The 26,209-nt window shown below is 46.0% G+C and overlaps 1 protein-coding gene across 2 annotated transcripts in view; it reads right to left on the minus strand.

The window, feature by feature from the left end:
- Positions 1 to 26,209, minus strand: part of ST3GAL2 (ST3 beta-galactoside alpha-2,3-sialyltransferase 2) — a 38,770-nt gene extending 12,561 nt beyond the window's left edge. The window contains exons 1-3 of one of the 2 annotated variants that reach the window (XM_081872098.1): positions 25,930 to 26,209; positions 6,236 to 7,520; positions 415 to 608 (exon numbers count right to left, since the gene is read on the minus strand). In XM_081872098.1, coding sequence (XP_081728224.1) covers positions 415 to 608; positions 6,236 to 6,574 — 533 coding nt within the window. In that variant the 5' untranslated portion in view covers positions 6,575 to 7,520; positions 25,930 to 26,209. Of the gene's footprint in view, positions 1 to 414; positions 609 to 6,235; positions 7,521 to 23,962; positions 24,067 to 25,929 lie in introns of those variants that run through there. The other variant, XM_081872099.1, reaches the window with a different exon arrangement.

Consider the following 26,209-nt stretch of genomic DNA (forward strand, 5'->3'; position numbering starts at 1 on the left):
TTGAGCCAACCCAGAAACAAGTTAATACTATTGCAAATTGCAAAGCAGTGTCTGCACAGTGACAGACCCCATATGCTGGCAGAGCTTCTGGAAACTTTCACGCAGCAGCAACGAAACGCAAGCACAGTTATCTGTTCCTTGGACAGCTGGTGGGGTGTCTGAGGGTGACCAACAGAGAATCGCCAAGAAGTCAGATGGTCACTTGGCCAGGCAAGAGGGGCTGGGAGTCAAACCTCCTTCCTTGGCAGGAAGAGAAACTGGAGTGGAAGAGGCAGGAAGCGCCAGCTGTTGCTGCTGCTTTCTTCGTCCCCAATGTTTGCTGGGCTGCTGTTCTCCGATGCAAGAGCCAACCCAGCAATGATGGAGAGAAGACAGCCCAAGACACAGAGGGATCAGGCCCTCCCAGTCACTCACCTCATGATGAAGTCATGCCCATTGATTTCCCTGCCATAACCAGAGCCTTGCAAGTTGCCCGAGTTGCCAACCACAGCACAGCGGCGGCACGGCTGAGAGTTCTGGGAGCTGTATGGGTTCTCTCCAGGGACAATCTGGAAGAGCTTCCCCAATACTTCATTCAGGTTGTGGGACTTGAACTGCGGCTGTAGCATCTGCAGGGAAAGGAGAGGGCAACATGAGGCCAAAGTGAACACCCCACAGGCACCAAGCAGCCTGCTGTTAGTTAGTGTGGTATACTAAATATGCTTCTGTGATTTTCTTTTATGAATTTCAGATATATATTGTACTGCTTTTGTTATTCTGATAAAATGAAATTTGATAGGGCTACGATTTATGTGAGCCGCTGCACTAGCTCAAGCATATTTGGGGAAAAGCAACATGCAAATATAACATCAAGATCCAATCCAGGGTATTAACAAGCCTCTTTCCCCAGGAGTCAAGGTGTGTTGCAATATGTGGTGTGAATGCATACCTGTTTTCCAATTATTTTGGAAATTAGTCTTTGAAGAAGTTTCTTCTATTACAGGACAGGTGATACAACCTGATCCAAGGCTAGCTTTATTAAATCTGTTTACAGATGACCATAAGAATTAATTATTTAATTTTTAATTCAGGAAGACGAAGACCAGAGGAACTATAAGGTGGATGTTTAATTCAGTACAACGGAAAGGACAATGTTGTCCACCCACCACCAGCTACCCATGCCTTACTCTGGGACAATCGGTTAAAACAGAGAGTAGAAGACCCTTAACTGCCCTAATCAAGCATGAACTATTGTACTAACCTGCTTATTGTTTGACTGTAGCATTTACTTTGTATATTCACATATGTTTCTTGGGGGTTATATGGGGATTGCTTGTTATATGCGTTTTTTGAAACTGAAAAATAAAGAAGTGGGGAGTGGAGGAGATGTGTTACAAAAGATGGGAGGCTGAAAAGCAGAGTGTGAGATGGCATTTCCTGCTGCTGTATATTCAGAAATGTGCAGAAGCCAAAGAAGAATATGAAGCACTTCTTGGTCCTGGGAATTCTGCCCTGCATGTCCACACTCTGCTGGACAAAAGAAACAGTGGGGTGGGATAGTTGGGGGCCAGCCTTTCCTGCAGCAGGCCCTAAGAAAGTTCTCCACTAAATCTTTGGAGAACTGACTTTGGTTAAAAACAAGAAATGAAAGACTATTCCCAGGACTGGTGACATATCTCTGGAGGACAACAAATGGTGAGATATGGTTTCGACTTCCTTGGTGACATAAGAAAAGGTTGCGTTGTTGCTCTGTTCTGTTTGGTTGGTTGTTTACCTGCCAAACATTAAATTCAAAAAGAAGAAGAAAGTTCTCGTCTGCAGAGGTGGCCTAAGAGGGACAAACCAAACCATATACAGCAAGAACCAGCTATCATATTGAGAGCCAGTGTGGTGTAGTGGTTAAGAGCAGTAGACTCGTAATCTGGTGAACCAGGTTCAAGTCTCCGCTCCTCCACATGCAGCTGCTGAGTGACCTTGGGCTAGTCACACTTCTTTGAAGTCTCTCAGCCCCACTCACCTCACAGAGTGTTTGTTGTGGGGGAGGGAGGGAAAGGAGAATGTTAGCTGCTTTGAGACTCCTTCAGGTAGTGATAAAGCGGGATATCAAATCCAAACTCTTCTACTCTTCTTCATCATATCCTCAGGAAGGCAGAAAGTGGTTCTTGCATATGGCCTCTTGCTCTTCCCAGTGCCAGAGATGCTTAGAGGATGGATGGTGCCTTCCCCCCAGGTATCCTCACCTGGCTCCTCAGAATCCCCAGTTAAAAGGTAGCAGGACTAGGAAAAGCCCTTCTCTGCTGAGGACCCTGGAGAACTACTCCTGGCAGGAGCAAATCAGCCACCCCCAACCTGGTACCTCCCCACCCCCACCCAGATGCTTTGGGCTACGACTTCCATCAGCCTCAGCCAGCAAAACCATGCTGGTAGAAACTGTAGAACCATAGAATTGTAGAGCTGGAAGGGACCACAAGGGCAATCTAGTCCAACCCCCTGCAATGCAGGAATATTTTACTCAATGTGGGGCTCTAACCCATGGCCCTAGCTCCACCGACTGAGCTAGTATGACAAATGGATGGCACTAGGCTGGGGAAGAGTGAAGGAAACATTCGAGGCAAAGAACAGCTGGCCTGCTGCTTCCTTATTCTTCTTTGCAGTTACACAAAGAGAGCACCAATCTGGGCCTTTTAAGAAAGGTGAGAAGTTCAGCCCCTGCAGCAAATCCAGCCTCAGTCACTCAGCAAAAAGCTCTGCAGCTTTCTTCAAACAGATGGTGCTGCTGGATGGGCAAAAGGAGAGGAGAGGAAGAAGCAGGCTATCCCAGGCAGAGGCAGAGGCTGGAGCTGGTTGCTTCTTCCCAAGTACCAACACCCAAACTAAGAACACATCTGGAGAGGCACAAACCTTGGTTCTGCCCAAACGGCAGAGGGAAGCAAAAGCCAAGCAACCTACACATGCATGAGTCATGGCTCTGTTTAGACTGCAGGTTTCTGGTTCTCCTCCCCTTGCACTAAAGGGAAAACTCCTGCAGAGGAGAAAAGCAAACCAAAGCAGCTTTCAATGAAATGGTGCCTGTACCATCTTTGTCACTTGACCCTGGAAGAATGTATTGCAAGGCCTTGTCTGCAGATGCTGAAGAATAGATATTTAAGATTTGCAGGCAAGATAACAAGCCACACGTCTAGGAAGCCCTATTGCCATGTACAACTGATAAAAAGCACTCCTGGTCAGCTGCTACTTGAGCACACGCTATTAGTTTGATTATTCCATTTGTAGCCCACCTTTCCACCCAAAGGAGCCCAAGGCAGCCAACTGCTAGCCACACAATGGCCCTGGTACCAGAAGAAGGGCTTTTGGATGATGTCATGACATGGAAAATATGGAATGGACAGAATTTGATGGTGCATTAGAGGTGCTTAAAAGGAAGAATCAACAAAAAAAAATCCTGGGATTTTTTATTCTTGGGGTGGTGGAGGGGTGCCCGGAGGTAAATCACTCTTAAAACTTCAGAGATCTAGGGAAAGGCTTTAATGTGACTTTTAGTCATCCCTCCACTAAGACAACCCAAAAACTGCATTCCATCTGGCCTTTGGGGAGAGAAGCCTTTGGGTGATCACTTCTAGGCAAGGTGTTATTTCACCTAGATTAATCATAGCACTGTAAATTATACCAGCAGTAGTACCAGAGAGCTTGATGGGAACCACTAAGAAACTTGTTAATTTTTTGAATTACATTATAATCTTTTTAAAAAACTCCAAGCTGAATTTGGAGTGGAGGGGTATTGTTTTGGCTTATTACAGGTGAAGGGCGGCAAAGAAATTTTAATAGTAACAACAAGAACAAGAACAACAAGAACAACAACTACTCATCTCCACTATGGTTCTCAAACAAACATGACGGATACAATTTGATAATATTTGAACAGCAAAGGGTTATAACCATTCCACGGATATTTAATTTCGACATAAGATAGAATTCTGATTTTGGGCTATTTGAATTTTGGAAATGAAACAGAATACACACACATAAACTGTGATTTGTTGGGAAGCGATGGAACTCAGTTGTAGATAGATCTACACCATTGAAGCAAATAGAGTTTCAGATGCACTTAATTTTATGCTGAACATGTCCTGTACTCACAGAACATAAAGTTAAAGCCTTGGTTTGTTCAGCCCACTATATTGCATCCACTGACTGGCAATGGTAGCTTTCCAGGGTTTCAGGGCAGGGATCTCTCCCAGACACACCTGGAGGTGGTGGGGATTGAACCTAGGACTTTCTGCATGCAAAGCAGATGTTTTCCCACTGAGCTATGGCCCTTCCTTAACATTTGATATTGAACAAACCACAGGGAGATAAGGAGAAAAAACAGGTTTTGAAAAGACTGAGGAAAACAATAAGCACCTGCTTTTTAATATAGAAAAGATTTTGTCACAGTATGACTGCAAAACAAGCAGGTTAAAGAGTTGATAGCACAACTGGGCTCCAGACCTCAGCAATAATATTCAAATGCAGGTCTGGAAGTATTTATGGTGAACAGGGGATGACCTTCTCTTGTGCATAAGAGAATTTTGAAATCAGTTTCAAAACAATGGTAAGGTGGTGCAGCAGTGATGGAAACCTCAAAGTAAGAGAAGACTTGTAGTAAAAATGTGAACTATGGGTTGACAAAGGATTTATAAAAATAGAGTTTTGAAAGAGATGCAGAGGGGGAAATCATTACATTAAGATCCACAATTGGGGGGGAGTCAAAGGGGATTATATGTTTATGCATTTAATTCATTCATTTATGTAAAATAGAAAATGCAAAAATAAAATTTATTAAAGAAAACAAAACCACATTGCCTTGGCAAGCTATAGGATGACAGCTACCAGGGTCCTGTATGGCAAGGACTGAAAACCTTAGTGGTGCCTACTTTAAAAGAACAGATGAAAAATATGTGGGGGTTTGCTCCAGCCATCCAACTGGCTTGTTATGTTAAGGGTTAAGGAAAACAGGAAAAAATAGAATAGTTTTATGAGCAGCTGGTCATCATTCATACATTAGTGTAAACTTTTAAAGTTTATTTTCAAATCTGCAGCTTTGTTTCAAGATTATGAAAGTTAGCTTATGACTCAAAGATATAAACATGTGTTCAGATCTACATTCATAATATACCAGTACGTAAAGACAGATTTTGAAGAATGCACACCAAGAGCTGCCAAATTCGTCCAAAAATGCTTAAGAATCATTGTACAAAATATGGAACTTTGCTTTGCCTCATCTAGTCATCTAGACAGTATCTCCCAGTCTGATTTCCCTTGCCCAGATATAGACTAAGCAGCTGGGAGGCTGGGAGTTTTGTTGTACGGTGCTTAGACTTAGCAGGCTGTAATCCTTGGGCAGGTCCACCAAAGGTGATAAAAGGTTCCTTCACATTCATTACACTTCCAGCAATTGTTATTGGGCAAATGATATATCTTTGCAAGCTTGACTGGGGTCATGTACCACCTATAGATCATTTTCATTATGTTCTCTTTCAGGGCACTACATGCCGTAAATTTAATACCTGTGGTCCATAACTGCTCCCAGTCAGCAAACATAATAGGATTAAGGCCTACTGGGAAATGATCTATAATGAAATTAAGAAAATCCTTAAGTGGACATTTGTAAAGAAACCGGAGGCTTTTCTCCTGGGCATGGTCGGCCAATTGGTACCAAAGAAAGATAGGACCTTTTTTATGTACGCAACAACAGCAGCAAGAATCCTTTTGGCGAAGTATTGGAAGACTAAAGAATTACCTACTCTGGAAGAATGGCAGACCAAGGTGACTGAATTTATGGGACTGGCAGAGATGACCGGCAGAATCCGTGACCAGAGGAAAGAGACAGTGGAGGAGGACTGGAAAAAATTTAAAATCTATCTTAAAAATTGTTGTAAAATTTCGGAATGTTAAGATGTCAGGGGATTGGACACTAAGAATTACAGCTATAAATCGAAATTTATAAAGCAGAAACTCTTTTTAAAGAGAATTAAATATAAAAATGGGATGAAGAATTGCTAAAAATTTTGAAATTTGGATGCAGTGAAGGAGAGGTTTGGGGAAGTCGCATTATGTTTGTTTGTTTTTTGTTTATGTTGTAAAATCAATAAAAATTATTATTAAAAAAAAAAAAATAGACTTAGCAGGCTGTCCTGGTCTTGCTGCCCTAAGTGGTTGTAATAGGAGTAGGAATGTCAAACACCCCCCCCCGGTCCCTGGTCCCCAAAAAACTCACCATCCACCACCTCTGGACATCCAATGGCAAGTCCATGTTCTCTTTGGTCCACACTGGGGAGATGTTACTGTCGTAACGGGTGTCGAACCACTCTGAGTCACTCACGTCCACCATGCACCTGTGACAGGTGCAGCTCCGCACAAAGAGCCCCTCCTTGCTGAGGCGCTGCATACCAGCATAGCCTGGAACAAGCTTCACCCTGTGGATGCCGTTCAGCCCATTGGGGTCTAGGTAGGCGATGCTGTGGTGGGAGTAGGTGAAAAGGAGGGACATGATGAAGACGAGCAGGAAAGCCGTGGAGAGGAACCAGAAGCGCAGCGAAAACTTCATGGTGGGCATGAGAGGGGAGGGGAGGCCAGGAAGGGTCACTTGGCCTGTGTCTCTCTTGCAACAGAAAAAAAGGCAGGGGGGAAAGCTGGCAAAGAAAGCGTTTGGCTTCTCAAAAGCTTCCTCTGGGAACCCTCACAGTTCTCCAGGTGCTGCAGAGACCAACTTAGTCATGGAAATGCGGGCAGGTGTTTAGAACAGACCATCCCAGGTAGCCTCTCTTTGGGGTTTTCTTACATCAGTCACAACTTTCTTACGCCCAAGCCTTTTGCATGCAGAATTTGGGCCACAGAAGAGCAAAATAAGAGCAGCCTGTGCCCTCTTCCACTGTTTGACTCAAGAGAGAGCCGTTTCCACAGGTTATCCCAGCAAACTAGGTCCCCAACTCTGCCTGAGTACTTTTCCTTCCTGAGAGGAGGGGGAGAGCCTGTCCTAATACAAAGGAGAACGCCATGGTCCCGTCTGCTCCTGGGCACACATTTCAAGGCTCTGCATCCCAGCCGGAGAAAGAGAAAGCAGCTGTTTACCGAGTATCAGAGCAGCTCCATCCTCGGGGTTAATGAGCCACGTTCCCTCAGCACCACCACTCCAGCAGATGGGAAGCTCCTGCCAGTTCCCATCCCAGGACCTCGCCTCTGAGCTGGCAGCTGCACATCTGGATCAGCGCTGCCCAGGGACAGCTGCCGCTTGGGTGGCCCAGGCACTCTCTCCGCCCTCCGCTGCCGCCACACACGCTCAGTCTGCAGACGCAGCTCCTGCTCAGTCCTGCAACTTCCTCTCCAATTTGGCATCTGGCAGACGTGGAAGTGCAGTGTCCCCGTGGCTCATCCTCCTCCTCCTCCTCCTCCTCCTCCTCCTCCTCCTCCTCAGCTGCTTAGGCTTTTAAATAATCCCTTGGCAATCTTTCCCTCTCCACTTGCTGGCCCAGAAAAGGTTCTGCTGCAACAAAGCCCTGAAACTGGAGAGAAAGAGGAGGATTTTAAAATGATACATATGCAAAAGAAGAATTGTCAAAGGTCAGCAAGAGGGAGTAAGCCTCAGCTCAAGGGTGCCTGGTAGAAGGGACCCCCCCCCCCCCGCCCCCTAATATGCTCCAACAGCCCTCAGGGAAGGCAAATTATTGGTTGCAACATCTGATCAATGCAAGCCCCCCTCCCCTCCTGTAAGAAACAGGGAACTTGTGTGAAATAGTCCTCTCCTGCAGGATAGACGATGAAGGGCCACTACAGATGGCTCAAGCCAGTCGCACCCCAGGATACCACAGTAAGAAAAAGAGAAGACTGCTTTCCATGGGCTTCTTCTCTCCCTTTGTATCAATTGTGCCATGAATAGAAAACCACTATAAATCTTTGTAGTCAAAGCCTCAGATTGCCACACTGGTCTCCAAGAACTAACGCAGAAGGTTGAAGAAAAACCCTTTTCCTGGACCCACCCCCCTCTGTTGTGCAAATGTATTGCAGGCTGTGGGTGTCAGGCTTCAAGTTAGAACTGCCTTTCAAAGTAGAAGCACCACACCCCCAGCTCTGGGCACTTTCTGGCATAATTTTGCATTTCTCACTGTCTTGCATCATGTCCTTTTACTAGTAAGGACTGAACCCCAGGGATAGAAACATGCTCTTATAAAATAAAAGCAGGCAATTGCCCACAACATGACATCCAGCTGGTTTTAGTCATTCTCCTAGAATCACGTCTTGGAATTCTGCAGAAAAGAACAGCACATCCACAAACCAAGCTTGTTCCTTTATTTTAATCAAACAGGACAAACAGCCCATCTTTCCCAACCCAGCCTGGCTTTGGATCAGTTCTGACACTCCAACAGCAGCCAATACTGCAGGCTGCTGTGTATCAGATTCATAAACATCCCTTTTACAAGGAGGCAGGAAGGAAGCAGTGACTGGTAACCTCAAACTGCCCAATGGCATCCAAAACAATATGACCCACAGCCGTATTCCAAGCCCACCTCCCTGAAACACTTCTCCAAAGAATCACAGAATCCTAGAATCTAGTCCAAATCCCTGCAATGCAGGAATCTCAACTAAAGCATCCATGGCAGACATCCACCCTTTCCAAGGGAGTCCATTTCCCTGTCAAACAGCTCTTACCATCAGAAAGTTCTTCATGATGTTTAGTCAGAATCTCCTTTCTTGTAACTTGAATCCATTGGTTTGGGTCCTACCTTCCAGAGAAGGAGTAAACAAGCTTGCTCCATCTTCCATGTGACAGCCCTTGAGATATTTGAAGATGCCTATCATATTGCTTCTTAAGTCTCCTCTTTTCCAGGCTAAACATGCCCATCTGCTTCCACGTTTCCTCACAAAGCTTGGCTTCCAGACCCTTTACCAGCTTAGTCACCCTCCCTCACACATGTCCCAGCTTGTCCATATCCTTTTTAAATTGTGGTGCCCAGAACTGGACACAGTACAACAGGTGGGATCTGACCAAGACAGAATAGAGCAGTACTATTGTGATAGGAATTTTATGGTCTTAAATATATGGCAACGTTCATAACCACACGTACATAGATCAGCACAGGGAAGCCAACCTGGAACCATTTTGATTCCTAAACTGAGCAAATGTTTCTCTGCATGGTCAAAATGGAAAAGCCTCCCCATTGTCTCTTCCTTCACAAATCCTGTCTTAATCTGTGTTTGAATAAGGGTGTGAGCCTTATCATTACAAAAGACTGCCCAGGCTCCCCAAGAAATCCACTTAAGTAACCTGCCAGACAGGAAATAAATAAAGCGACAGGAGAAAACGACATGCAAATGTTCTGTTTTAGATCGCCTTATCTGAGGGGTGGTCTTAGGTTACACCCCTTCTGTGATGAATGCATAATGTTTCTGGGGGTGGTCTTGATCTACAGGATGGGAATTTCAAAAGTCTTTATAAGCCCTTGCACAGCAATTTTGGGGGTCCTCCTCCTCTCCTGCGTGTGAGGGGAGTACCCTGTTGCAACAGATGAATAAAGATCAAGCTTACTAGCTGCTTTGCTTCTCAATATTCTCTGTTTGGCCTCTGTTATTTTCTCCTACCAATAGGGAACCTATGTAAGGACTCTATATGGGCTCTTGGATACCCCATAAAGGAAAAGGGCATATTTTTTATTTACAACACTATTCCTTAGGGACGTGGGTGGTGCTGTGGTCTAAGCCACAGAGCCTAGGACTTGCTGCTCAGAAGGTCGGCGGTTCGAATCCCCGTGACTGGGTGAGCTCCCATTGTTCGGTTGCAGCTCCTGCCCACCTAGCAGTTTGAAAGCACGTCAAAGTGCAAGTAGATAAATAGGTACTGCTCTGGCAGGAAGGTAAACGCTGTTTCCATGCACTGCTCCGGTTCACCAGGAGCAGCTTAGTCATGCTGGCCACATGACCCGGAAGCTGTCTTTGGACAAACACTGGCTCCCTCAGCATATAGAGCGAGATGAATGCACAACCCCAAAGTCTTCCGCAACTGGAGCTAACAGTCAGGTCAGGGTACCTTTACCTTTTATTCCTTCCCTTGATGTGGACACAATGCTTCTGTTGGTGCAGCCTAGAATAGCTAGGGAGAACCTCTCCAGGCAGATGTGGAAAAACTCAGAAGTTAGATGCAATGACATTTCCATACTGGGATGAGCACTACACACTCAGCTGATCACCAATTGCACAACAGTCTCCAGAACACAGTTAGCACCTTAAATTTGAGGGGGGGGGACCTGAGAATGATTTATTTGAGCAAACATAAATTAGAATTACAAAGTGGTCCTTAAGCTCCAGGTCTGAAGAGGATGCTAACTCCTAAAATCACCCTCCAATGAGGTGCCAATTTATGTTACAAATGTACCAGCGACAGGGTCAAATCATCACACTGTTATATATGAGGCTGAGAGGCCCCACAACTCTGTTAGGGGAGGAGGGGAGGACTAATAATAATAATCTGTTTAATTTACTGCAATAGGAAAAGACACAGATTCTTTTCTTCCCTAAAACAAAGGAAGTCTTCCTCTAGCTGAAACAGAAAACTCACTGAGAGGATTCACTGGCAAGAGTTCAAGGCCGACTTTGTCAATAGAAAGACAAGAGCCTCTGCATTGCATTGTTTGCCCCACTTACATGCAAACACACAGTATGTCCATTATTCTGACCAATGCTCTATTCATTCTGCAGCAAGCATGTTGCTTTTCACAAGATTCAATCCCTGATGAAGCTGCCCCTTACTTAAGCCAGTGAGTGCTCCTGGTGAATTATTTTTTAATATAGCCACTGTTATGAGATCAACTTGATTCAAATTATGGCAGGTGAAATTCTAGGCATACAAAGAGATCGGAGCAGCTTGAGTCATAACCAAAGGCCTGGTGGAGGAGCATCTACAGCACTGTCTCAGCCCCCACACCTGTGGCTCCTTCTGAATTGCTTGTTAAATTGAAAAACCAAGTCCCCCACTTAGAAGCAACAGACAAGGGTGGTTGCAGCTCAGGTTGGTTTTACCCTTTCTTTTGTTGGACCAAGACCTTTAACCAAGGAAACAACAATCTCTGAATACAGGGAGTTTGAGTAGACAGGAAAAAATAGATTGCAAGTCTTTGCTTCTATTTACATCATGAAGCCCTTATCTTGGGCATAAAAACAACTGCTTTTTGCCTCAGCAGCTGGGAACCTTTGGAAAAGAAATCTCACTCATTTCACGACGACATTCCATGTGGAAACCCCGTCTTGTCTCTTCTCAGCCCCACCACCAAGTCTTCATCTTTGCAGAAGTAAGGCAAAAGGTAAGGTAAAGGACCCCTGGATGGTTAAGCCCAGTCCAAGGTGACTATGGGGAGCGGTGCTCATCTCCCATTTGTCCACAGACAGCTTTCCAGGTCATGTGGCCAGCATGACTAAACCGCTTCTGGAGCAATGGGAGACTGTGATGAATGCCAGAGTGCATGGACCATTAGCTGCCCAAAGTCTATATTTTCCTTCTTGCCCCCAATCTCTCCTCTACAGGATTACCAGCTTTCGCTCACTCCCAGCCCCCCTTTCCCCAATCTTGCTTTCGGAGATCTGCTCTTTGCTTTGCCCTTTTCTCCTTCCTCATCTACACTTCTGCTTTTTTGCTGGTATATAACTTGCCCATTCACCAGCCATGCCCCCCAAGTCTCCCACAGCTTTCTTTCCATTCTTGCCCGAATCTTACCTAATGCCTATGCCTCACAAAGTCAATACCCAAAAGCCTTCTTCCTCCTCTGGAAACTTCTATTTCTCTTCTGGCAGCAAACAGCCCCAGTCACCATCCATTTCATCTCTTCACCTCACCTGTCACTCCTCCTTGCTTCAAGCTTCTTTCTCCAACTTGCCCAATTTTACCCCATCTAGGTCTGGCTTTGCATTTCTGCCTCTGCTTTTAGAACTGGCAAGCTTGGCCTGTAAGCTTCCACACTTTCAAAACTGAGCTACTGCTAGTGTGCTCTTTATGAAAGTCTGTGTCAATTGTTTCTGTATAACACACACACACACACACACACACACACACACACACACACGGGGAGAGAGAGAGGTACCTTGGTTTACAAACTTAATCTGTTCTGGAAGTCCATTCTTAAACCAAAACCATTCTTAAACCAAGGCACACTTTCCCTAGTGAGGCCTCCCGCCGCTAGTACCCTTCCACCGTTTGGATTCCGTTCTTAGACCGAGGTAAAGTGCTCAAACCAAGACACTATTTCTGGTTTTGTGGAGTTTGTAAACCAAATCGTTCTTAAACTGGACTGTTCTTAAACCGAGGTACCACTGTATATGTGAATTATTTTATAGTACAATAAATTGCTTGAATGATATTCAGTGGCATAAAAGTGACAGCTTCAGGATGCACTCAGGTCTCAAAGTCAAAAGATTCCGAGAGGAGAACCAAAGGTCTCCTATTGTTCACTCTGGACTTCAACTGCAGACCAGCTGCCTTGCTTCCCAGACATTCCTGCGACCTCTGATATTAAAGATTCTTCACCTCGCCTGCCTTCCTCAGATTAACAAATGACCTTTATACAAAATGTGTGCCCTTTGTGATTTGTTGGAAGTGTTGCAAGGGTTGTTTATTGTTTCGTCTTGTTTTTATTGTATGTCTGATGAAAAACTCCCAATTTGGTAACTGTTGAGTACATTCCATGAAAGAGCCCCATCCTCACGCAGACGAAAACCTCAGCCATCCAAGTTAAGGGCTACACACACAAGGGCCGCTTGAGCCCTGCAGCCTCTCACCCCTCCTGATTCCTCCTCTGGCTGTGCAGTTTTGAAGTTGGTTGTTTCAAATGAACAATAAGCTAACATTGTTCAACCACAGCATGCCTGACGAAGATAGCAGTTCCTACAGTAAACAGGGCTCATAGCTACAAAGGTTATCATAAATTTACAGAATGCTAGATGCTAGTCCTGGTAGATCTTAAAGTTAGCTTTAAGACTGAGACACAATTCATAGAACTGTAGAGTTTGGAGGGACCTCTGAGAGTCATCTAGTCCAACCCCCTACAATGCAGGAATCTCAACTAAAGCACCCATTATAGATGGCCATCCAACCTCCGCTTAAAGGCCTCCAGTGAAGGAGAGTCCTGGCTACAGGTGATAAAATTACTAGCTGAGAAACTGAGGTATTTCATGGAAAACAACTGATTGGTCAGGACTGCTTGGAACTTGCCATTTCCTGGGATTCATGCTAAGAACCCAGCACTTTGGCCTGATTCAGCAGGGCACTCCTAAAGTTCTTAAGCAACAAGAATGACCTGGGCAGTCAGGTTCAATGAACAAAGGTAAGTTATGCCTTCACTCTTAAGAAAGCCCAAACACACAAATTTGCTAAATAGCTTCATACACACCTGGGGTGGGGTGGGGGAGGTGTCTAAATATGGAAGTGACAGCAATATGTTTTGTAAATTCTGCTAAGATACTTTGACACCTAATAGGAACGGATCCTAGGATTACCTTGTTATCTGAAATAGTCAATGAAATCAATATATTTTAGTTTGGCTAGAAATCTTGGCTACCAAAATACCATTGCATGCCTCAGAATGGTAGAAAAAAACCACAATTATTTATTTCTTTTTATAGGAATTTATACCTCACCTGTCAATAAAATTTCCAAGCTTGCTTATAATAATTAATACATATCAATTTAAAATATACAAAAATATTCTAGGTACAATAAAACCATTATGAGTAACCTGGTCAACTTCCAACCTAGTCCTAGTGTTATGAAAGAGGGAGAAAAACTTAGCTCTTTCCACTTTCTCCAAGCCATGCATAATTTTATAAACTTTCATCATGTTGCCTCTTACTCACCTTTTCTATAAACTAAAAAGACTCAATTGCCGAAACATTTCTTCATAGGGAAGTCACTCCCATCCTCTTGGTCATTTTGGTTTCCCTTTGCTGAACCTTTTCCCAGCCCTATAATATCCTTTTTGAGGTGAGACAACCAGAACCGTACATAGCATTCCAAATGCGATCACACCATAGATTTGTATACTGTAGTGGCATGATGATATTGGCAGTTTAATTTAATGATCCCTAGCATAGAATATGCCTTTTCCAGAAATGGTGTACACTGGGGTGACATCTTCATTGAGTTATGTACTGTGACCCCAAGGTTTCATTCCTGGTCAGTCACCACCCTGGGAGCGTAGCTGTGAAATCAATATCTTTTTGCCCCAACGTGCATCACATCACAGTTGTTACACCGAACTGCACTTGCCATTTTGCTGCTCATTCTCCATCTGGAGCTCCTCACAATCCCTTCTTTTGAGTTGCAGTCCAAAATATCAAGAGGGCACCAGGTTGGGGGAAGCTGCCCTGCCCCACAAAGCCGTATGCTCCCTTTATTCATTCCAACACAACCCTGCCTGTAATGTATTTAAAGGCAAGGTTGTTTTTCTTCTTAAGGACATGCGAATCAACCACTATGCCCTAGAATCAGGAGGTTTATCAACCAATTCAGCAGACGAACTGGCAAAAAGCACCTCCAGTGGAGTTTCCGTGTGGAGCCAGCACACATTTACCTACATGTGCAATAGGCAAAATGGATCCCCTCCCCCACCCAGAGATTTAACTGCTGCAGTGCCTGGAAAGTGACCTGAATCCTAAAGGATGTCAAGCTGGTCAAGCAACTCACTAACTGAATAGCTTAACAAGGCATGGCCAAAAGGCAAAAATAAGCTCAACGATTTAGCTCCACAACAGGAAATAATTGGAATTTATGCAGAAAAAGAGCAAGAGAAAGTATGGTCCAGGATCTGGCCCAAAATAGTTTACATGTGCCACCCAAGGAAATGCAATCCTTAACATGAAAATGCTCTCCTCTCCTGGCTCAGAGGTGTTAGGCTTTTGCTGTTTCCCACTGAGCTGTGATGACCCTTCAAGGGCTCCCATTCACCAGCACATTTCATATTTCAAGATTGAAGAGGACAACTCTCAGTCTCCTCTTCTCAGCATCTCATATCCTCCTGTCCTCCTTCCTCCTCCTCCTCTTCCACCTCTTCCTCCAGCAGGTCACTCTGATGCCCACCCAACAGCCATCAATTGGTCCAGCTTGTATCCATGACACCCTCTGCCTCCTTCTGCCTGGATTTAGCCCCTCCCCTTACATTATCTGCCAAGAGGCAAAGCAAGCTCTTCTCTCTATGGGCTCCTTCTTAAAACAGCAGCTGGAGGAATCCAGGGTAATCCCTGCAATGGGAGAGAGATTTGCTGCAAAAGCAGCTCTGGCACAGCTGGAAGCAGTTAGGGATTTGCACTTCCCACCCCTCAGCAAAATCCCCAGAGCGGCTTACAAAAGGGGGACTTGGGGCAAGAAAACTCACTTGAAGCATCTCTCCCCACCCACTCACTGCACTTCAAAAGCTATGTATGCCGCCGCCACCAACCGCATCTGGCTATGGATTATGAATATTTAAATGGCTCAGATAGGCAGCACCTTCTTGAAGTTGGTTCTGCAGTACTGGCAAAGAGACCAAAACCACAACACAGCCACCATGCATATACAAAAGCTAGCATGGCAGGGCATGCCTCAACATGCTAGCTTTCTCTGTGGTGGGAGTTTGTTCAGGCGGCATCAAGTCCTCTAGATCTAGATTGAAGGTGGGCAGAAGGATCCAGGCAATGCTTTTTTACTGCCATATGTTTAACAATATTAGCCACCCCACTCCCACAAAGTATATTGCAGTAATTAAAAACGCTTGTGATCACCACAATGGATTTTTACATGGAAGGACTGTGCAGTCCATCCAGTTTTAGTACTCAGCATTAAAGAATTCTGAGCCCAAGATTTTCTCCTATTTCTTTTGCAACAGTCTGAAGCCTGATTCATATCTTGGGGTTCTTTTTTTAAAAAGATAGCAATGACTGATGGAGAATGTGACTGGCTCCTACGTACAGTCATGGTGGCTAACCGGCTCTTATTCCAGGACTGGAAAGAACAGCCACCCCCTGCCCTGTTTAATAGTGCAATGGCCGGAGGATGTGACTTGACTGTGCTGCATATGAGGAAGCAGCTTTCCACAAATTAAGACAAGATGGAAAGGTCTTAGGTGTATCAATCTCATATATGGACATGTTTCCTTCAGGCTGTATGAAGGACACTCTGGAAGTCACATCAAGTGACTGTGCACACCCTCCTCAACATTTTTTTTTATCCACCCCCCCCAGCACCCAAAGGGTTACCTGTATAAAACATCAAAAAGAAAAACTTGAAATGAATTTTTTAAAAGAGGGCGTTGGCCAAATAGAGTGTGCCCAGAAGAGGAAGACCAGGATGGTGGCCAGGGACCCCTCTGAGGAACAGTGGAAAGAGCTGGGCTATGGTTAGCCTGGCAAAGAGGGGTTTCCAATGGGAGTGGGGATCCCATGAGAGCTGCCTAGAACCAAGTGGCAGAAATTACATGGAAGCAGGTTTCAGCTATGCTAATGGGAAAAGCTATTTTTCAACAGGGGAACAGGCTGGCTGTGGCTGGCTGGGCCACCTGCCAGGGAGTCTTCACTTGGATCCTGCATTGCAGATCTGGCAAACAGCATGGGGTAGGGCCAGAGGGCCTTCAAGGCCCCTTCCAACTCTTATTTTATTACCCCAATCTGCTATCAACAACATTCTCTATTTACAAAAGACTTGGTGCTAACAGCAGTGAAAGTGGAGATGCCTAAGTACTGGAAAAGTGCCTTGGGCTACGCAATGCAAAGCTGGATCTTGCAACTTTGGCAGGGTGCGTCAGCTGAAAAACCAAATTAACATGATGATTCCACAAGCAAGACAATTAAAAAATAATAATGGTTCCAATCTGTCTCATGCATAAATAGCAGGATGCAGAACCTCTTTTCCCCCATCAGCAATCTGTCTTTCGGGAAACTCCTTACATAGCACATAGGATAACCATGTTTCTTTTGACACTTCCAAAAGTAACTCCTGATTCTACAGAGCATGTTAAACGACATTCTAAGATTAGCTGAATCCCTTTTGCATGTTTTGTACAGGTGTTGTGTTTGTTTACAAATACTTATTTTCAGTGGAGCAGGCAGAGAACAGAGGAAGATCCAGGAAACTACTTTGATATTGAGGAAGATCCCCGATAACATCAAGGAACACTGGACCAAGCTAAAAAATCCATTATTGCAGCCTGTGAACAAACTATTGGATACCAAACCAAGAAACTGGTTTGATGAGAGTGACAGTGAGATTGACCACATTATTGACAAGAAAAGGAAGGCCTTTCAAATCTGGCAAAGAGATAGAAACTGTGCCACTAAGAAAAAAACCCTATGCCAACGCTAATGCTGAGGTTCAATGAAGAACCAGAGAACTAAAGAACAGGAGGTGGATAAAAAAAAAAAAAAAGCTCAAGAGATCCAATACTTAGCTGACACTCATGATACACAGAGTTTCTTTAAGGCCACAAAGACCTTCTATGGGCCAATAAATCATGGCATAGGCCCCCTACTCTCAACAGACAGACCACACTTCTAAAAGATAAAGAAGCTATTGCACTGCACTGTAAAGAACATTGCCAGCATCTCCTTAGCTGCAACTCCCCTGTAGCTGCTGAGGTCCTCTCACAAATTCTCAAAAACAAATTAGAGATGAGCTTGCGGTATCTCCAAAACCATTAAACAAATGAAAAACAACAAAGCCAGCGGACCTGATGGAATACCTGCCATAGTCTTCAAAGTGGACAGAATTGTGCTTACACAACTTCGCAAGCTCATCATAAAAATCTGGGAGAGAGAGGAGATCCCAGCAGACTTTAGGGATACCAAAATTATCAATCTCTTTTTTAAAAAAGGTGATAGAACGGATTGTGGAAACTATCGAGGCATCTTGATTATTAAGCTGCAGCCGGCAAAATTCTTGCAAGTATCTTAACAAACCATCTCCTGACAATATCCAAAGCTACCCTTCCTGAATCCCAAAATGGTTTTCGACCTTCTAGGGGGACAGTGGACATGATTTTCACAGCTTGACAGCTTCAAGAAGAATGCACCCATTGTTCTGATTCAGCACTAAACCATGTGTTTTCCTGGGGGAAAGCAGTGGGGCAAATGGAGGTGTAGATGAGCCCAGAGTCTGAGCCTGTTGTCAAGAGAGATGCACTCAGGGTCGCCCTCCATTCAAGTGAGAGCTGCAGCAAAAGAAAAGAGGCTAAGAAAGGAAGTGGCCCTCAAAAAAGGAAAAGGAAAAATTGGGCCTGGTCTTACTGCCTTCTAAACAGCCACCTTATCAGACCAACTACAGGCATTTCCTGCCCTGGGATGCAGGGGTCCTGTTGACAGCTGCTGACCAGAATCAGCTGCACTGGGTACTCTTAGTTCTTTTGCTTCCTGAAGGCTCAATCCAGCCTCCAGCATGGAACAGGCTTATGGTGATTACAATGCAACTTTTCTGCTCTTCTCCATCACTTTCATGAAGAATCCTGGGAGCTAAAACTTGCTCTTAAATGCAGTCTGATGCATTCTGGGCCTGCTGCTTCATTATCAGTTTGCCCTCTCTGTCATTCCATATGTGGGACACTAGGTGCAAATGAACTGTCCCCTCATGCAGACTGGATGATCTGGCCTCGCTGCCCTGGACTTCCTTCTTCTGTCCAACAAGAACAGAGGGGATGGCTCCTTTCGGGCCAAATGATTTTGCTGGGTGCCAAAAGGGAAGCCCTTCTTCAATTTTCATTCCGAAAACCTGTGTTTCCCCAATATAAGCACTGAGCTTGGACGTCTGGTAGGGAAGGGGTGGTGGAAGATCACGGAGGGTTAGCAGCCTATAACAGTTTCTACAGAAACAGTCACCTTCTCCAGAGGGCCCATGCTGCATACTGAATCCATTGTGCCATCACTTAAGAGGAGGTTCCTCCTTTTTCTCATAACAGTTGCTGCAAAAAAGCAACACTAGACTTGAGCGTGCATCTGGCATACTTTCTAGGAGGAGGAGGAACCCCACCTCCTTTTCATGGTGCTGCACTGCAGCAAGAAGCAGCTCTGCTGGAGCCGTTGAAACCCTTCCATTGGCTGGATATCAGCCTGCGGACTCCACCAGGTGGAAAGGAAACTGCCAATTGAGGGGGAATTTGAGCCAACCACAGATAAATCCGAGGCAGCTTGGCAAGGCCTTGGCCCAGGGAGAGAGAGAGGGCAAGTGGGGGGGGGCAGTCAGAAAGAGCGTCTACCAAGAGGGATGGGAGGCTGACCTTGAAGGACCTCTGGTCAAATCCAGCTGCAGGGCTCTTCTTATAGGATGCGATACAATATGCAGATTGGCACAATGATAAAATGGAAGAGATGGAGGAAGCAGGTTCTTCACCTTCAGCTTCATAGAGAAAGAGTGGGCTATATAATAAAATGTATTATTAGGATTATGAGTAATTATTATTTTTTATACTGCCCTTTATCTGCAGATCACAGGGTGGTTTACAACTTAAATAAAGCTTATGCTGAAACAAACCCTGACATTTCATTTGCATGGAGTTCCTACACTGAGTGAGTGGGGACCGGCAAACAGATTGAGATGTGGTGCTGGCCAGAAGGAACTTCACACACCAAGTCGCTTTAGAATTGGAACAGAGTCATTCTAAGAGAGGATAACACTCTAGTAATGTTTTCAGCTCCCTCTTTACTTAAAACACTCTCTGATTGGGGGCAGGAATTACAGTGCAACTAAGGGGTTTGAAGTAACCGCTGGTATTTAAACTTTCCAATGAAGTCACTTTTGCCACATGATTCAGGCTTACTCCACATCCTCCTGTGTAGATGAACAAGGCTTGGCTGCTCACAAGATCAGGAGGCAGCGGCGGTGGCAGCCAAACAGAGCCAAGAGCCTACTCTCTATCCACAGGAAAATCAGGAGACTGAAGAGAGGCTGCATGAATAGCAAAACCGCAAACCTCACAGTACCTGAAGGAAAGTGGCTGCTAAATGGGCAGGAACCTTTCCCATGTGCCCCCCTCATTCCTCAGTTCTCTGTGCTCTTGACAGGGCTCCTCCTCCTCTTAAGTCTGTGTGGGCCAATGAAACCAATAATGAAATCCTTTTAAAAGGTTTCTGGACAGAGAGTGAGTGCCTGGGGATTTTCATACATATTGAGAAGTTTCAGAAATCTGGGCCATACATAGTAACATTGCCTGAGTATAGATTTCTCCAGCTCATTTTAGATGATGACGATGATGATAATGGTGTTGTTGTTGTTGTTGTTGTTGTTGTTGTTAAGTGAGTTGAAGTGTCCAACTGGATTATTCTTCAAGGTTAACTGTTGCAATTGTAATTAACTGCCCACTATATCACACTGGGCACCACAGAGCAGAGATTCAGTTGTACAGTTTAAAGTACAGTGGTACCTCGGGTTAAGTACTTAATTCATTCCAGAGGTCTGTTCTTAACCTGAAACTGTTCTTAACCTGAAGCACCACTTTAGCTAATGGGGCCTGCTGCTGCTGCCGCGCTGCCAGAGCACAATTTCTGTTCTTATCCTGAAGCAAAGTTCTTAACCAGAGGTACTATTTCTGGGTTAGCGGAGTCTGTAACCTGAAGAGTATGTAACCTAGGTACCACTGTACTTTATGTGGGTGGAATGTGTGGCTGCCACTGTCCAGCATGAGCATTTAACGTTTTCATTGTCCCCTCCTCTGGAGCTCTAGCACACAGATCTAGAAAAGGGTAGGTCAGATCTAAAGATCCCCGCAAGAATCTGCTGCTAAAAAACGATGACTTTGTGTTGCGCTGAAGTTAACTAAGATGGCTCTTGTGCCATCCAGCTCTCTACAAAAGCACTGCACATAAGCAGATCTGAGTGCAATGCAGATCACACACTTGTCCAACAGTACCCCTAGAAGCATTGTCTCTCACACACATACAAAGAGCAACGAGGCCTCTTAACTGCAACAGCTACTGAAAAGACCAACTACAAATTTGGCCATCAACTGTCTTCTCAAGAACCTGACCTCTGGTTTTGCAGGCCACGCTCCAAAAGCCAGAAGTACATTTTGCACTTTTGCTGTTGGCTCCCTTGCACTCCATGCAGATGTAAGATTTGCAATTTAGATGTCACAAAGAAAATAAAGAGGCAATTAAAGTGAGGAAAAACTTTGAACTCTTTTCTTTTCCCCTCTCAGGTGAGAACCCTGGGCAAACTTTTACTGCACCTCAGCTAGCCTGTGAAACTGCCTTGGGGCTGGATCTACGAACTTAGCCATCCATGAATGGTTTAAATTGTTTATTTTAAAATATGTATTTGCTGCTTTTCTGACATGGGTTCAAGGCAACTGCAAACAACTGATGAACCACAATTTTAAAAAAAACAACCTTAGCTAGAAGATGTTCTCAGCCATTCAGAAAAAACTCCCAAGGAGAAATCCTAGAGCAGCCTTTCCCCATCTGGTGCCCTCCAGATGTTTTAGACCACAACTGCCATCCGCCCCAGCATCATACACCTGTGCTGGTGAGAATTGATGTGAGTTGTAGTCCAAAAGATCCAGAGGGCACCAGACTGGGATAGGCTGTGCTAGAAGCAGGCAAGGAAAAGTTGTGACAGTCCTTTCAAATTATAAGAACAAATCCTCAGTTCCAGAGGGAGAGAGTGCCGTCCTAGCAACAGATGCTCTAATGAAGCAGGATCTGGTTGGGTAAACAAAGAAAGCAATAGAGATGACTTGTGTCAGAGGCATCTGCGTACTAGACTATGGGAATCTTTATAGCTTAAGCACGAGCACCTTGAACTGGGCCAATGAGCTGTGGTGCCAACCCCTCCTCTGGAACTGAAGGAGGAAAAGATGCTCCTTGCTTCTTCCCTCTGACATTTAACAGATGGGCTGCAGAATTTTGCATCTCCCAAGTCATCATCAAGGGCAGCCCCACATGAAGAATACCAAAGCAGTCAAGCTCAGCAGTTGCAAAAGTATGGGTCAAAGTGGCAGGCCCCATCATCCAAGAGGAGGTGCAGTGTGCACAGATGCTCTAGAAACAACAAAAATCCAGAGACAATTCAGAAAATTCCTGAGCAGCCTCAAGTTGGCTGCTGCCTCCTCAGTGCAGGTCTGGTTTGCAGCCCTTGGCATCGTCAGGAGCACAGCAGGCTCCAGAAGACCCCACGGCTGCCAGTCTACAGTGGTACCTCAGGTTACATACGCTTCAGGTTACAGACGCTTCAGGTTACAGACGCTTCAGGTTAAAGACTCCACTAACCCAGAAATAGTGCTTCAGGTAAAGAACTTTGCTTCAGGATGAGAACAAAAATCGGGCTCCAGCGGCGCGGCAGCAGGAGGAGGCCCCATTAGCTAAAGTGGTGCTTCAGGTTAAGAACAGTGTCAGGTTAAGTACGGACCTCCGGAACGAATTAAGTACTTAACCTGAGGTACCACAGTATATTGATGGAGCAACAGCCAGCTTGGTGTTACACAGTAACTTTTCTCACACTCTCTAAAATGTCTTTGCCTTTTACATCTTGTAACAGTAGGTTTCAACCAGGATTTTAATTAAAAGAAACCACCAGGCTTGTTACTCTGCCATGTACGCTTTTGTGCTTGGGATCTTGCAGATTTTATCATGCAGTGACTGCAGGGGTTTTGGTAACATGATGTGTGTTGCATTGCCCACAAACTAAAACATGTGTGCTCATCAACTTGCCTATTTTCAACTGCAAGTCTGAACTGGCTCCTGAGTCTAAGATGGGAGCCAACTGGGTGCTAATATTTTTTCATTAAAACCCTTCCAGCCCAATCCTTGAACCTGCAGTCTGAGAAACTCGACAAAGTTGGACCCCCAACTCTTTGCAAAGCACACCATGCCACACAAACACAACAAGTGGGAGGCTATGCCAACAGTGCAGATATGTCAATAAAAGAATATTTTATACTGTGCTGTTTTAAAAGCAGCAATGGGCACGGAAGTGTTTCCTTCACTAAGCACTTCTGTTCTGGGCCCACATCCATCACAGAAGCATCACATAAACTATGCTCAGAGATTAGGATGCAGTTGCCTCACAGCTTTGACTCCAACCAACTTATTGGGTGCTATCCGATGCAGCTCCGGGGCAGTCACAGAACCTGCTGTCTGGCACAGAATTTGGCATCCTGGAAAAACCTGAGCTTTAATTTAAAGGTCTCCAGCCACATGTCGCTCTCCCTGGACCCTCCTAATTTCATTAACCCTTTCCTTGGTTTCCCTCAATATCCATTTAGGAAATCTGAATCATGGAGCACTACAGGAAACTGTTAAGTGACAGCACAGGAAAAACTTTCTGGGAGCAGTAGCAAGCACAGCACGATCAAATTCAACATGTCTGCAAGTGAATGAATATCTAGAAAATCTTACTCAAGTCGTATTTAATTTCAGGAGAGAGAATTACTCAACAATGGAGGATCTGTAAAAGAGATGTTACATGGAAGAATTAAAATCCATTAAAGAAACTTGGAGGTTCTTTTGAAACGACTATAGCAGAGGCTCAGATAGTATGTATCACAGAGGAACAAGAATTCAGCATACTGCATAATGAAGCATTTTGTCTATATATTTGTTTGATTTAAGATCCTCTTCATCAAATAATTCAGTGTTGGTTTTAATTGAACATTAATAATATTATCATGGATTAGATATGCTTCATTCACTCACTTTTTAACTGGTCTTTAACTAACTTATGCAAAGCCTTTTTGGGGGGGAATGAAATATTTGTACAATAGTGCAATCCAAGAAGGTGCAAATTAAAAAATATACAAGCTGCCATTCTACTGCATCTACTGACAGTCAACTGCAACTCTGCCTGGGGTTATGGAAGTCATAAGAATGGGAGCAGGGAGTGCAAAGCATATTGCCCCTGGATAAAAACAAAAAGGAAGACAAACCCTGAGCAGATAAGTGCATACTGCAAACAGCAAATGAAGACATTTGAAGTGTTATTTCCTAAAGGCATAAAGACAACCAATTCAAATACCTCAGGAAATGGAAGGCAGCCAGGGCCATGATGGCAAAGGGCTGCTGGAGAGCAGAAATTGCAGGGAGAAGCTGTGTCAACTCTTTCTATCCTTCTTCACTGTGCAAAATGCTGGAGAGAGAAACCCATCGGAACCAGCTTTAAATAGCAAGCCTAGTCGCTATAGGCAACAAGGAATTCCATGCTGGCAAGTGAGTGGGCTGGTGGGGAGAGAGATCACTGCATGGCTTGGTTTTTGTTGTAGACACAGAGGAGAGGGAAGCCAAAACAGAAACACAACAACAGGCTAGCGGAGGAGCAGATCCAAGCTCACTTGCTTTCTGTGCTGAGCTGTGAAGGAAAGTCAGTTCCCTTGTGGCTACCAGCACAGAAAGCAAACGGGTTGGCCCAATGGCTCAAGGGCAGCAGAATGAGCTCTCCCTCCCTCCTCCCCCAGTCTGCTTACTAGACAGCCGAGAATCCTCCAGGGCAAGCTCTTAGCAGACTAGAGACTTTTGTGGGCTCATTTACAAGGCTGACCTGAAACACAGGTTTCGGTGGTGCTCTGTATCAAGATGCAAAAATTTGATACATAGGACGTCACACAGTTAAGAAGTCGGAGCTCTTTTAAAAACTAGGCCTCAGGGTCATGCAATGAAATTTACTGACAGCAGATTGTTAAGTAAGGATAAAAGTCCATTCACACACGCAAAACAAACCATCAGCTTATGGTCACCCCCTCACCTCAAGGGGCAATGATTGCCACTGATGTAGGCCTTCCCTCTGTAGGTTTCTCTAACATCACAGTTAAATGCAACCTCTACATCCAGAGGCAGTCTACATCTGGACAGCAGGTGCTGGGGGCATGCAATGTTGCCATCATGTCCTGTTTGTGGGGCTTCTCTTTGAGACTCCTGTCTGACCATTGCTGGGAACAGAGAATGAGGTGGGGTGGGTGGACCCCCATTCTGGTGCCCTCCAGATGTTTCTGACTGAAACTCCTCTCACCCAGCACAGCTGTAGGATGCTGGGGTCAAGCGCAGCCCAAAACATCTGGAAGGCAGGTAGTTGGGAAAGGCTGCCGTCAGATCCATCTTGTCCTGTACTGACTACACGGACTGGCAGCAGCTCTTCCGGGGCTGGACCCGGGGTCTTCCGCTCCAGTACTCTCTGCCACTGAAGTGCCCTCAGGAAGCAATCCGACCCCTTTTCAAACTCTTGGGCACCAACACAAAACAACGAGAGAGGTGCTGCCTCTGACTGCTCTCAGCTGCGGCAGGCAGTCCACTCTGCACATGCCCAGAAGCAACCGAATGCAGAGGGAACAGCCGTGGCAAGGTAACACGCCGGTTACAGAACGAATTTTACCGATTTCGGGGCTGAGGAAGACTCCGTGGGGGGCAGCCGGCAAGAGGCCCGGCCGGAGGCAGCCCCTTTTCAAGCCAGGAGCCGGAGGGATCCCGGAGGCACAAGCCATCCGGCTCTCCGCGTTGGAGAGGCGAGGGACCCAGGATCATCCCCGCCCCCGCCCCCCGCCAGAATAGAGATCCCGGCTTGGCCCGGCCTCCCGGCAAAAACAGGTCGGAACCTGGGACCCCTCACAGGGAGCAGCGGCAGAGCTCCGCTGGGCTGCAGCCGGGCGCGCAGAACCCAAGGCGGCGGCGCCCTCCCGAGTGGGAAAAGCCCCTGAAAGCGCGGCGGCGACCGAGTGCCCTTTGCCGCGCGGAGCAGGAGAAGCGAGAAGCGAGAAGGGAGCAGCAGCAGCCCCCGGCCGGGCCCTCCCTCGGCCTCGGCCCCAGCTCAGCAGCCCCTCGCGACGCTGCGGCAGGCAGGCAGGCAGGCAGGCAGGCGGTCCGCCCCACTGGGCTCGCTGCGGGCCGGGTCCACTCCCCCAGAGGGCCGGAGAGACAAAGGCGGCGGAAGGAGCTGCTCGCTGCCCAGCCCCGCGCAGGCCTCCTCTTCGTCGTTGTCGTCGTCTTGCCCCTTACCTGCCTCTGCGGCCGGCGGCTGCCGCGGGCCCCATCCATGGTGGGCGTTGGGGGGATTCAGCGGCAGCGGGCGGGCGGGCGGGCGGACTAGCGACACCGGGCCCAGCTCAGCTCAGCTCAGCCCCGCTTCACCAGGCGGCGGCAGCGGCCTCCTCAGCAGCAGCGGCAGCGTCGTTGTCCTGCCGCGGGGCTCCTGGCTGCTGCCTCCGCAGGCGCCCCGCCGCCCCATCCTCCGCGCCGCTCCGCCGGCCGAGCTGCGCGCGGGAAGGAGGGAGCGAGG

This window comes from Podarcis erhardii, assembly GCF_964252035.2.
Source record: "Podarcis erhardii genome assembly, chromosome: 7".
Lineage (NCBI taxonomy): Eukaryota > Metazoa > Chordata > Lepidosauria > Squamata > Lacertidae > Podarcis > Podarcis erhardii.